The sequence below is a fragment of the Bos grunniens genome, chromosome 10 (genome assembly GCF_055505025.1).
Source record: "Bos grunniens cultivar Pamir isolate PY7600 chromosome 10, Bosgru_T2T1.0, whole genome shotgun sequence".
In the NCBI taxonomy this organism is placed as follows: domain Eukaryota; kingdom Metazoa; phylum Chordata; class Mammalia; order Artiodactyla; family Bovidae; genus Bos; species Bos grunniens.
The window spans coordinates 68,457,313-68,470,832 of NC_141174.1; the positions used below are offsets into that span (position 1 = coordinate 68,457,313).

Below are 13,520 nucleotides of genomic sequence, written 5' to 3' on the forward strand. Positions count from 1 at the left end.
CCATGGTTAAAGATCTCATGAGAGCTTATTACAATGAAATTGACAAGCAAATTGGTTATTTCTGTGAAATAACATTTTAAAATAAGTGGGATTATGCCTGATAGCACCATACTATGACATATCATATTTTTAGGAATTTTATATAATTTCTGGAACATTTATTAATAACATATACCCATACAAATATAACCTTAGAAGTTTAAACTTCACTTCTTAATTGATAATACTTCCAATGTGATTTTACATGTCAATTAGCTCAACATGTCTATCTTTATAAGAAGAGACAATAATCTTTTTGAAATATTCTGGTGGCCATCTGGAAAATCCCAAAGTTAGTTTGAGATCAAAAAAACTTCATTTAGAATTTCATTTTTTGGAACTAGTCAAATGTCAAAGCTTTTATTGTTTGACTAAACAGCATCACGGAAGAAATAATACTTAATTATTTAAAGTGACTATAGAAGATTTTAAAGGTAAATACAGAAGACTGACTATTTGTGAATGAAATAGCTACTTTTAGTACTGAAAAGACTGGGTTTTCTTAAGTAATCAAAGGCCCAATAAAGACAGTGTGGAGCAGAGTCCATCTTTTAGGTAAGACACAAAATCCTTGCTTTCCAGGAAGATTACTTAAAAGGTAAAGGTGAATCCTGTTTACAATATTTTTTTTAAAAGCAGACCAATAATCTAAAGAAAAGTTTGTCCTTTTAACAGAGAGAAAACCAAAATCTAATTTTGCACCAATATACTTTTGTTATTAAAATGCATTTTTAAAGAAAGCTTAAATCAAGCCATTCTAATCTTAGCTAGATTAACCATATATAAAGTTTAATTTCCTAAGATTCCTTTTCCACAAACCTCTTGTAACTTTTTAATTCAGATTTTGTCTTATGTTTCCCCCCCTATTGCTCATTCTGAAACAATCAGTTGTTTTACTTTAAGGACAAAATTACTCTTTTTCCCTTAACAAAAACACATTCCACACCTCATCTATTTTTGTACCAAAACCACACGCTACTTTCCTTACAAAGAGATTTTTCCCTTATTATTTCTAGGGAGTGAAAGTGTTAGTTGCTCAGTTGTGTCTGGCTCTTTGTGACCCCATGGACTGTAGCCTGCCTGTCTCCTCTGTCTGTGGAATTCTCCAGGCAAGAATACTGGAGTGGGTAGCCACTCCCTTCTCCAGGGGATCTTCCCAACCCAGGGATCAAGCTGCAGGTATCCCACACTGCATGTAGATTCTTTGCATCTGAGCCACTAGGGAATATATTTTTTTCTAGTAGTTTTAGTTACATATATTAATTAGAATTTTAAAATAATTAATTCCTAGTAAAACTAAAAAGTAAGAAGTTGTACACTGTTACACTTAACATTCTGCGAACTGACAAATTTGTAAATACATTTTGCAATTTCTAGAAGTATATACTTCTTCATAGTAAATTTTTCAATGTGAAACAAAACATTTGCCAGTAAACCAAATATCTTTAGTTCTTTTGCAATAGGAAGTCAAATGTGAATAAACCCATATTTAGTAATTAATGTTTCAATATTTTATGTTATTTGGAAATGATGTAGATATTCAGCGAATGTTGTCTACTGAAAAAAATTTCACAGTGTAAAAGCTGAGAGCTATGTTTTATTTTGTTAACAAAACTGAGGATTTCCTCGGAAGTAAGCCTCTCAGTGGGCGGGTCATGGTGGAGAGATTTGACAGAATGTGGTCCACTGGAGAAGGGAATGGCAAACCACTTCAGTATTCTTGCCTTGAGAACCCCATGAACAGTATGAAAAGGCAAAATGATAGGATACTGAAAGAGAAACTCCCCAGGTCAGTAGGTGCCCAATATGCTACTGGATATTAGTGGAGAAATAACTCCAGAAAGAATGAAGGGATGGAGCCAAAGCAAAAAGAATACCCAGCTGTGGATGTGACTGGTGATAGAAGCAAGGTCCGATGCTGTAAAGAGCAATATTGCATAGGAACCTGGTCCATGAATCATGGCAAATTGGAAGTGGTCAAACAAGAGATGGCAAGAGTGAATGTCAACATTCTAGGAATCAGCGAGCTGAAATGGACTGGAATGGGTGAATTTAACTCAGATGACCATTATATCTACTACCGTGGGCAGGAATCCCTCAGAAGAAATGGAGTGGCCATCATGGTCAACAAAAAGAGTCCGAAATGCAGTACTTGGATGCAATCTCAAAAATGACGGAATGATCTCTGTTCATTTCCAAGGCAAACCATTCAATATCACAGTAATCCAAGTCTATGCCCCAACCAGTAACGCTGAAGAAGCTGAAGTTGAACGGTTCTATGAAGACCTACAAGACCTTTTAGAACTAACACCCAAAAAAGATGTCCTTTTCATTGTAGGGGACTGGAATGCAAAAGTAGGAAGTCAAGAAACACCTGGAGTAACAGGCACATTTGGCCTTGGAATACGGAATGAAGCAGGGCAAAGACTAATAGAGTTTTGCCAAGAAAATGCACTGGTCATAACAAACACCCTCTTCCAACAACACAAGAGAAGACTCTACACATGGACATCACCAGACGGTCAACACCAAAATCAGATTGATTATATTCTTTGCAGCCAAAGATGGAGAAGCTCTATACAGTCAGCAAAAACAAGACCAGGAGCTGACTGTGGCTCAGACCATGAAATCCTTATTGCCAAATTCAGACTGAAATTGAAGAAAGTAGGGAAAACCACTTGACCATTCAGGTATGACCTAAATCAAATCCCTTATGATTATACAGTGGAAGTGAGAAATAGATTTAAAGGCCTAGATCTGATAGATAGAGTGCCTGATGAACTATGGAATGAGGTTCATGCCATTGTACAGGAGACAGGGATCAAGACCATTCCCATAGAAAAGAAATGCAAAAAAGCAAAATGGCTGTCTGGGGAGGCCTTACAAATAGCTGTGAAAAGAAGAGAAGTGAAAAGCAAAGGAGAAAAGGAAAGATATAAACATCTTAATGCAGAGTTCCAAAAAATAGCAAGAAGAGAAAAGAAAGCCTTCTTCAGTGATCAATGCAAAGAAATAGAGGAAAACAACAGAATGGGAAAGACTAGGGATCTCTTCAAGAAAATCAGAGCTACCAAAGGAACATTTCATGCAAAGATGGGTTCAATAAAGGACAGAAATGGTATGGACCTAACAGAAGCAGAAGATATTAAGAAGAGATGGCAAGAATACACAGAAGAACTGTACAAAAAAGATCTTCATGACCCAGATAATCATGATGGTGTAATCACTGACCTAGAGCCAGACATCCTGGAATGTGAAGTCAAGAGGGCCTTAGAAAACATCACTATGAACAAAGCTGGTGGAGGTGATGGAATTCCAGTTGAGCTATTCCAAATCCTGAAAGATGATGCTGTGAAAGTGCTGCGCTCAATATGCCAGCAAATTTGGAAAACTCAGCAGTGGCCACAGGACTGGAAAAGGTCAGTTTTCATTTCAATACCAAAGAAAGGCAATGCCAAAGAATGCTCAAACTACCGCACAATTGCACTCATCTCACACGATAGTAAAGTAATGCTCAAAATTCTCCAAGCCAGGCTTCAGCAATATGTGAACTGTGAACTTCCAGATGTTCAAGCTGGTTTTAGAAAAGTCAGAGGAACCAGAGATCAAATTGCCAACATCCGCTGGATCATGGAAAAAGCAAGAGAGTTCCAGAGAAACATCTATTTCTGCTTTATTGACTATGCCAAAGCCTTTGACTGTGTGGATCACAATCAACTGTGGAAAATTCTGAAAGAGATGGGCATACCAGACCACCTGATTTGCCTCTTGAGAAATTTGTATGCAGGTCAGGGAGCAACAGTTAGAACTGGACATGGAACAACAGACTGGTTCCAAATAGGAAAAGGAGTACGTCAAGGCTGTATATTGTCACCCTATTTATTTAACTTATATGCAGAGTACATCATGAGAAAGGTTAGACTGGAAGAAACACAAACTGGAATCAAGATTGCCAGGAGAAATATCAAGAACCTCAGATATGCAGATGACACTACCCTTATGGCAGAAAGTGAAGAGGAACTCAAAAGCCTCTTGATGAAAGTGAAAGTGGAGAGTGAAAAAGTTGGCTTAAAGCTCAACATTCAGAAAACGAAGATCATGGCATCCGGTCCCATCACTTCATGGGAAATAGATGGGGAAACAGTGGAAACAATGTCAGACTTTACTTTTCTGGGCTCCAAAATCACTACAGATGGTGACTGCAGCCATGAAATTAAAAGACGCTTATTCCTTGGAAGGAAAGTTATGACCAACCTAGATAGCATATTCAAAAGCAGAGACATTACTTTGCCAACAAAGGCTCGTCTAGTCAAGGCTATGGTTTTTCCTGAGGTCATGTATGGATGTGAGAGTTGGACTGTGAAGAAGGCTGAGCGCCAAAGAATTGATGCTTTTGAACTGTGGTGTTGGAGAAGACTCTTGAGAGTCCCTTGGACTGCAAGGAGATCCAACCAGTCCATTCTGAAGGAGATCAGCCCTGGGATTTCTTTGGAAGGAATGATGCTAAAGCTGAAACTCCAGTACTTTGGCCACCTCATGCAAAGAGTTGACTCATTGGAAAAGACTCTGATGCTGGAGGGATTGGGGGCAGGCGGAGAAGGGGACGACAGACGATGAGATGGCTGGGTGGCATCACTGACTCGATGGATGTGAGTCTGAGTGAACTCCGGGAGTTGGTGATGGACAGGGAGGCCTGGCGTGCTGCAATTCATGGGGTCGCAAAGAGTTGGACACGACTGAGCAACTGATCTGATCTGATCTGATCTGAAGCCTTTCAGCTATCTCTGAGAGACTGCTCTGAAGAGGTAAGGATTGTTGTTGCTCAGTTGCTCTGTCATGCCCAACTCTTTGTGACCCCATGAACTACAGCACACCAGTCTTCCTTGTCCTTCATTGTCTCCCAGAATTTGTTAAAACTCATGTCCGTTGAGTTAGTGATGCAGTCCAACCATCTCTCCTCTGTGGTCCCCTTCTCCTCCTGCCCTCAGTCTTTCCCAGTATCAGGGTCTTTTCCAGTGAGTTGGCTCTTTGCATCAAGTGGCCAAAGTATTGGAGTTTCAGCTTCAGCATCAGTCCTACTGATGACTATTGATGGTTAATTTCCTTTAGGATTAACTGATTTGATCTCCTTCCTGTCCAAAGGACTCTAAGGGAGGAGCCAGGATATACAGGAGTTTTTGTAACAAAGACCAGATAGTTGGAACATCAAAAGATTACTGTTAATTGAAAATCAGATATCTCAAGTTAAGGAATTTACCACTTTCTATGTATGGGGAAATCCAAGAGTCTGGGCTTACTGAAATCATTCTTTTGATGTACACCTCAGTTCTCTCTATGACCTATTTTCTGTGTTTTCTCACCCTGAGTTTGCACTGGCGCGGCTGCAAAGTCGGGTGGTTTGATGGCAGGCATTATGATTCTACCCTGAATTCCCTCAGGGCTCACCATTAGGATATCTATAATGTGATGGCTTGATAGCTTCAACATCCTTTGTTTACGATATAGCAGGCAATATATTTCATTCATAATATCCATCATTTAACTTATTTCAGTATAACTTTGAGGTTTCAAATTACCAAAAAGTTCTCAAAAACTATTTTTAAGTAGACATATCATGAAGCAAAGTTATCATTGAAAAGTTCATTTATAAACTTTTACCTTCAATACGCCTATTTAATATAGTTATTCTGTTGTGGAATCCAGAGTCACGAAACACCTCAGAGGACACTCAAGACAGTAGAATACAGTTTATTATGCCAGCGAGTCCAAGGGAAGTCAGTTCCCAACAAGGACCCTGATGTTTCTGAGAGGCCCAGTTTTATACCCCCCACTACATGACTGGTTATATATTAGCAATCTCTTTGTTGTATATGATTAAGTTTTACAACAATTAGGTGCTAGGAGAACAAACAATTAAGGTTAAAGGCGGGGAAATGAAGGTTATACATCAAGGGGGGATGTCTCCATGGTTAATCTAACAGGGGCAGCCTGACCTCAACTACAATCTCTGTCTGTCATCTGTAGGGAGGGAAGTCTCCAGGAGACCTGGTTTTCACTAGCAATGGTTTCCTCACTCTAGGTCAAGGCTCAGGCCCAGTTCACATCCAGTCTTTAAGATGGATGACGGGCTTCAGGATGGAGTCTCTACTGCTTTTCTCACACTGGTCCCAACATTTCTGCCTCTTGATACTCATCTTATCTTTAATGATGGGCATCAGTCATGGGTAAGTACTGCACACGGGGACTATGTAACTGCAGCAGGGCTGTCAGTCTGGAGGTTACACATCGAGTTATACACTGGAGAATACAAGGCCCCAAAATTAACAATATAATGATTAACAAAATAATTACAAAAAGTTTTTCCACCAATCACCAAGCCAAGAAAATACTAACATCTAAAAAGAAGGATTATCATTAGACATCACTTCTACATGGTTTATCATGTAGTCTAGAGTGGCTGATATATTGCCACATAAATCATGGAAATGTACACAACATTCAATTTTACTTATAGCACAGGTCCCTCCTTGGCAGCTGTAAGCATGTCTAAAGCCATCCGATTTTGAAACATTGCCTTTCTCGTTTATAATTGTTCTTCATTTAAAGCTTGGATTGCCTTTGCATTGTCCAGGAGGGCCTGTTTCATGAAGTTAGTTAGAGCTTTTATTTTAATCATCACAGACCTTGCCCACCCAACATGTTCAGTTCAGTTCAGTCCCTCAGTCGTGTCCGACTCTTTGCAATCCCATGAGCTGCAGCACACCAGGCCTCCCTGTCCATCACCAACTCCCAGAGTTCACTCAAACTCATGTCCATCGAGTTGGTGATGCCATCCAGTCATCTCATCCTCTGTCGTCCCCTTCTCCTCCTGCCCTCAATCTTTTCCAGCATCAGGGTCTTTTCCAATGAGTCAACTCTTCGCATAAGGTGGCCAAAGTATTGGAGTTTCAGCTTCAACATCAGTCCTTCCAATGAACACCCAGGACTGATCTCCTTTAGGATGGATTGGTTGAATTTCCTTGCAGTCCAAGGGACTCTCAAGAGTCTTCTCCAACACCACAGTTCAAAAGCATTGATTCTTGGGCACTCAACTTTCCTTACAGTCCAACTCTCACATCCATACATGACCACTGGAAAAATCATAGCCTTGACTAGACAGACCTTTGTTAACAAAGAATGTCTCTGCGCCCAACATGTAAATAAGGTGAATTTACTGGGGCTTGTTGTAAAGATGGTTTAATACTTCCATGAGCAAAGGCAAATCCTAATGTGCAGTAGCTGACCCCACCAACTGGAAGCCAAGGCCATAAATTTGATCCACACAGCCATTGGGTGCCATTAGGGGCCACCCATTGGATCCCAGGGTTGTACTTCCAGTCTGAACCAGGCCAGTGAGCTGGTAAATCTGGGTGATAAATGTCCTCTAATATTTGTTCACGTTGCTCAGAGGACAAGTATCCCACATATTTTAATTGTTTTGGATCCAAGGAATGGTCACCAAATCCAACTTCTTGTTCCCTTTGTTCCCAACAGATTGGGGCAGGGACAATAAGTTGGCTTTTTTCTGAAGTCATCCAAAAATACTCATCCCATATCTGGTAAAATTGTTCAAATTACCTGATGGATTGCCCTTCTGACTAGCCATTGAGTTCTCATTCTTTTTTTTTTCCTTAAGTAAAAAGTATAGGCTTTGGTCACTTTTGTAAGGCTTGCGTTTACCTCAAATGTCACCTCATGGCCTTGATCAATTTGATTAAAGTCCAGGTTACACCAAGTAAGAAGCGACAGGTTGTAGTTACCAAGGAAGCAAATGCCTCTCATTGCCGTCTCAAAAATGAGCAGAGGGAGCTAAAGTCTGCTCTGCACGGGGAGACACCCATGAAGGAAGTCCATCCATCACTGACAAAGGCATGGCCCCACAAGCCTAACAGTTAGAAGTATTATGGAAGTTTGTATATGAGTGGGCCCAGGACAGGAACACATTATCCTGAGTTTGCAGTCCTGGTAGGGTCATCCTGCTGATCAGGAACAGCAGAATTATTCGCAGCGGCTACATCCTGAATCTGTGGCCACTGATGGAAGACAAGTCGGGTCTTCAGTGGTTCCTTCAGGTCAGGATGGACAGTCCAAGGTCCCTTTTCCTCCGCTGCTATCTTGAGCTGGGTGTGGTGAATCTAGGGAGTAATACCTGCAACTTTAACTGCAGTGGGAGTGGTTAGTACAGTAGTGTATGGCCCTTTCCAGGTGGGGGATAATGTCTGCCATTTTCAATCTTTTATGCATACTAAATCTCCTGGTGATTATGGGTGTACAGTAGTACGTAAAGAAAAGGGAATTCTTTCTTTTTGAACATAAGGGGTGATGTCATGGATCACCTTCCCCAACTGTTCCAGTTGCCGTGACACACCTCCATCCCTCCTCTTTGTAATAAATTTCCCTTTACTTCCTGAATAAGTGGGGAAGGCCTCCCAAACATTATCTCATAGGGGGAATACCTGTGTGGGGGTTATTCTGGTCCTCATTAACACTAATGGCAGCACATCCATCCAGGGGGGTGCCAGTTTCTTGCACCCCTTTTGCCAAAGTCACCTTGATGATCCGGTTCATTCTCTCAATCATTCTTGAGCTTTGTGGCCTATACGCTGTATGTAGTTTCCATTTAATATTTACTGATTTGCAGATCAGTTGGAGTAATTCAGCCACATATGAGGGCCCATTATCTGATTCTATACTCAGAGGGAACCCAAACCTAGGAATAATGTCTCTCAGCAAGAATTGGGCCACTTCCTTAGCTTTCTCAGTCTTGGTGGGGTAAGCTTCTACCCATCCTGTAAAGTACATACCATCACCAGCAAATATTTGTGTCCTCAGCATGGATTTACCTCAGTGAAGTCCACTTCTAGATGTTTAAATGGAGCAGTCCCCTTTAATTTGTATCTCAGAAGGAGCGGTCTCCTTGGGAGACAGGTTATTCTTGGCACAGGTTAGGCATCAGTGGCTTACATCTGCACACAAGGCTATTAGACATGGTATGACAAAATAGCAAGCTAAAATCATGCTCAGTTCATGCCCAGGTGGCTTTTTTTCCTTGTCATAGACTGGGACCATTTGGGCGGTTAGTAGGCGAGACACCACAGGCGTTACCGTAAGTTTTGTTGCTCTGTTGTCCTGGGTGGCTGCTTGCTTTGCCGCTCGGTCAGCCAGTTCCCTTTTGCCTGAGGTGTGTCCGACCACTGGTGGCCCCTGCAGTGGGTTCCCACACTGCTTCCAATAGCAGCAGAATTTCCTCTTTATTTTTCATCTTTTTGTCAGTTGCAATTAATAGCCCCCTTTCCTTGTCTACAGAGAACAGCTGGTAGTAAAGAGAAGGGGAGCCAGGGTGAATGTACCAGTCTGACCCCATCTGTGGTGCTGCTTGGACTTCCTTAAGAGGCATCTGCAAAACCACTTTCTCTTGAGGTTTCTTTGTAGACCTCAGCCGCCTCTGAACAAGGGCTCTCACTTTTTTCCTTCTTCTGAACTGGGGAGGGGGAGTATAATGCTGGTGCAGTCGCTCCCATCACACTCGGTGGCACAATAGGAGGGAAAGGAGCCTCCTTCACCGGAGGAAGTGAGGGAGGAAAATCTCCCTCTTTTCTTATTTCCTCCTCCTGCCCTGGGACTCCCCATCGTGTTCCCCAGTATGGGGGGAGGAAGTGGGACCTCCTCTTCCTCTGGATCATGATATATTTTTTTCCAGCTTTTCTTGCATGGGTTCTGCCTACACCAGCAAAATCTTGCTTTCTCTTTTTTTAACATAACATACCTGGGCCCAAGGGGGTGGGTTTTGTGCAATTAGTAGCCATGAGTCAACGTGCAGAAACTGACCTGGGTGGCCTGGCTGCCTGGTTACCACGGAGTACACACCCGAACTTTGTCCAGTTTTAGGGTTCCCTCTGAGGGCCATCCTACCCCAAAGCTTGGCCAGTCTATCTCACAAAAGGTGTTAAGCTTGTCTAGGGTGAACTTTATGCCATAGTCTCCTCCAAAGCCCTTTCTGAAGTTTTTAGTCATGCATCCAAGAATGGTAGGCTTGGATTCTCCGCTACCCATCCTGCTCTCACTTCCCTTGTATAATACCTCTTGTGCCCCTCTTGCTCTCTTGGTGGCCAACCAGATCCAATAAATTAAGGCCTCCACCTACTCTTCTCTGCACAAATCTGATCCTTGTGAAATCCAAGACTGTCTTATCACTGGTTGGTGCAGGCAAACATGCATCCAAAACCACAGTTCCCAATCCAACCCCAAGCAAAGCTCGAGGTCCCTGAGTCCCGAGGCAAAGGGGACAGGCCCTTGGAAAACAAAAGATACGTTGACAGTCAGTACAGGCTTAGTTAACAGAGTATCACTTACTTCAATAAACAATTTCCCACTGAGCCTATGAGGACACAGCTGCCGTAGACTCATCTAGCCTCAAGGGGTTGGTTATCAGGCCCCTTTTTCCACTACTATAGTGGGACCTACCTGCACGCTTCCCTTCTGTTGCCCACAGTCTTGTGAAGTCCACCTGGAAGGATAAGTCACTAAAACAAAGCTGATCTGGAGTGGGAGGCACCTTCTCCTCCCAGAGGCTCTCATCCCAGTGAGTGGCAGGCAGAGGCTCAATGGGCCTGTCTCTCCAACGGCTTCCTGGCCGATGCACCAGAAATGCTGTGGAATCTGGAGTCACAAAACACACGTCAGAGGACACTCAAGACAGTGGAGTACAGTTTATTATGCCAGTGGGTCCAAGGGGAATCAGTTCCCAACAAGGACCCTGATGTTTCTGAGAGGCCCAGTTTTATACCTCCCAACTACGTGACTGATTATGTGTTAGTAACCTCTTTGTTGTATATGATTGAGTTTTATAACAAGTAGGTGCTAGGAGAACAAACAATTAAGGTTAAAGGGGGGAATCATGATTATACATCAAGGGGGGATGTTTCCATGGTTAATCTAACAGGGACAGCCTGACCTCAACTACAATCTCTGTCTGTCATCTGTAGGGAGGGAAGTCTCCAGGAGACCTGGTTTTCACTAGCAACGGTTTCCTCACTCTAGGTCAGGGCTCAGGCCCAGTTCACATCCAGTCTTTAAGATGCATGACAGGCTTCAAGATGGAGTCTCTCTTGGTTTCCTCACACTGGCCCCAACAGTTCTTAACAATTATGCTTATATTACTCTTAGAAGTGTCATGAAACATCAAACATCTAACCATCATCTTAAGCTATCTTTTTTTCTGGCAAATCTGTGTCAGAGATAACATCAGCTCTTTTAGTAAACCTAGGTAAAATGACACTCCAGTACTCTTGCCTGGAAAATCCCATGGACGGAGAAGCCTGGTGGGCTGCAGTCCATGGGGTCGCTAAGTTGGACACGACTGAGCGACTTCACTTTCACTTTTCACTTTCATGCATTGGAGGAGGAAATGGCAACCCACTCCAGTGTTCTTGCCTGGAGAATCCCAGGGATGGCGGGGCCTGGTGGGCTGCTGTCTATGGGGTTGCAGAGTCGGACACAACTGAAGCAACTTAGCAGCAGCAGCAGGTAGAATGAAAGTTTCATGTCTGCATTATTTTTAACATTGATAACTCTAAAGAATACCTGTTTTAATCAGGCCAACAAACTTGTTTGTTTTCTCCCAAATTATCCTAGATCACATGACCTTGAATAACATTTGGCTTAATTTCTATATTCCTCAGACTATACTTAATTTATGCAAATACTTTACTCTCCTTAAGTCAGTTAAATAGAGCTCTTTATATGGGCTTTCCAAGTGGATCAGTGGTAAAGAATCCACCTGCCAACGCCAGAGACATAGGTTAAATCCTTGGTCCGGAAGATCCCTGGAGAAGGAAATGGCAACCCACTGTAGTATTCTTGCCTGGGAAATCCCTTGGACAGAAGAACCTGGGGGAAGGACAGTCCATGGCATCACAGAATCTGACACAACTGAGCGCCTGAGCATACACACACACAAATTAATTATGACAGTATCCTCTGAAGGTCGAAAACTATCACACATCTGTGACATACATACGTAAACACACTAATAATGGGCAAACAGATCTTACAGCTTTCATTTTAAAAATTTAACCATAAGTATGATAATGAAAAACTCACAAGTTTGCAAAAGAAGAGTTGGATTCAAATGTTGTTTTTGGCAAATGGAATAAATTAAGCTTACCTGCTCTGATGGCTTAAACTTTTTATTAATATTTATTGAGAAGACTTTAAAGATTTTCCATTTACCTAGTTTCCAAATAGACCCTCCCTTTTTTTACTTCTGATAAGAATTTACTTACTTGAAGTTTGCATTTCGAAGTGGTGGCTCTCTAGGGAAAACCGGTAGACTATTTACATCTCAAAGGCTCAGAAAGAAAAGTGAAGTCTCTCAGTTGGCGACCCCATGGACCTTGGTCTGCCAGGCACCTCTGTCCATGAGGATTCTCCAGGCAAGAATACTGGAGTGGGTTGCCATTTCCTTCCCCAGGGGATCTTCTCAGCCCATGGATTGAACCTGGGTCTCTCACATTGCAGGCAGATTCTTTACTGTCTGAGCCACTGGGGAAGCCCTGATTTCTGTTACTAAAGAGAGCAGAGAAATGAATGTTGAGACCATTGGTGGACTTTGTCATCTTTCCCATTTGTGGAATCGAACGGCTGACTTCTCCTGCATTGCAGGCAGATGCTTTACCATCTGAGGCACTAGGGAAGCAATAAAGACTCAGAGAAAGAATATCAATTCTTTCAGGAAGGACTTTCGTTTTCTGAGGCCAGAATTTTTATAATACCTATAAGCCGTTTGAAATGAATAGGGGGAGGTTTTGGAATTGGTACAAAGGAGAGGTGGATATTTCCTATTCTTGTAAAGATTCAAGCTGCTATATAAGTTCTACCAGTTGTAGGACAGTTGCCTTTACTTTCTCAAAGAATTGGGTTGCAATCTGAATGATATCAAGGCTGATACCCCACCACCCCCAATCTAGTTACATTATCTTCAAATATGCTTTCCACTATCAGGGAGAAAATCGTGAACTAAAAAGAAGCCAAAAGATTCTACCTACATTCCAGAGTTAGAGCTGTTTGTCTCTGGAATGGTTTTCATTCACTTTGGGTACATAGTTTAATTTTAGCTTAGAAGAGAAGGCTTTTAAAAAGTTCCTTTCAGGCTTTTGGGAGGGAAGTTTGTGAGAGGAGAATGGATACATGTATGTATATGGCTGAATCTCTTTGCTGTCCATCTGAAGCTATCAGGACATTGTTATCTGCTCTGTATGCCTGCTAAGTCACTTGGGTTGTGTCTGACTCTTTGCCACTCTTTGGACTATAGCCCACCAGACTCCTCTGTCCATGGAATTCTCCAGTCAAGAGTACTGGAGTGGGTTACCATGCCCTCCTGCAGGGGATCTTCCTGAGCCAGGGATCAAACCCACATCTCTTATGTCTCCTGCATTGGCAAG

General features: G+C 42.2%; 1 protein-coding gene and 1 long non-coding RNA gene across 21 annotated transcripts in view; one reads left to right on the forward strand and one right to left on the reverse strand.

Moving 5' to 3' along the window:
- Positions 1-10,876, reverse strand: part of LOC147364778 (uncharacterized) — a 32,450-nt gene extending 21,574 nt beyond the window's left edge. Inside the window, exon 1 of the long non-coding RNA XR_015134983.1 lies at positions 10,543-10,876. This is a non-coding gene — a long non-coding RNA (uncharacterized LOC147364778). The remainder of the gene's footprint in view (positions 1-10,542) is intronic.
- LOC147364777 (uncharacterized) overlaps positions 1-13,520 on the forward strand; it is a 559,335-nt gene that overhangs the window by 304,296 nt on the left and 241,519 nt on the right. The window contains exon 1 of one of the 20 annotated variants that reach the window (XM_086321974.1): positions 5,933-6,263. The exons of the other annotated variants lie outside the window; for them this stretch is intronic. Coding sequence (XP_086178100.1) covers positions 6,160-6,263 — 104 coding nt within the window. The 5' untranslated portion in view covers positions 5,933-6,159. Of the gene's footprint in view, positions 1-5,932; positions 6,264-13,520 lie in introns of those variants that run through there. 20 annotated transcript variants of the gene reach the window in all.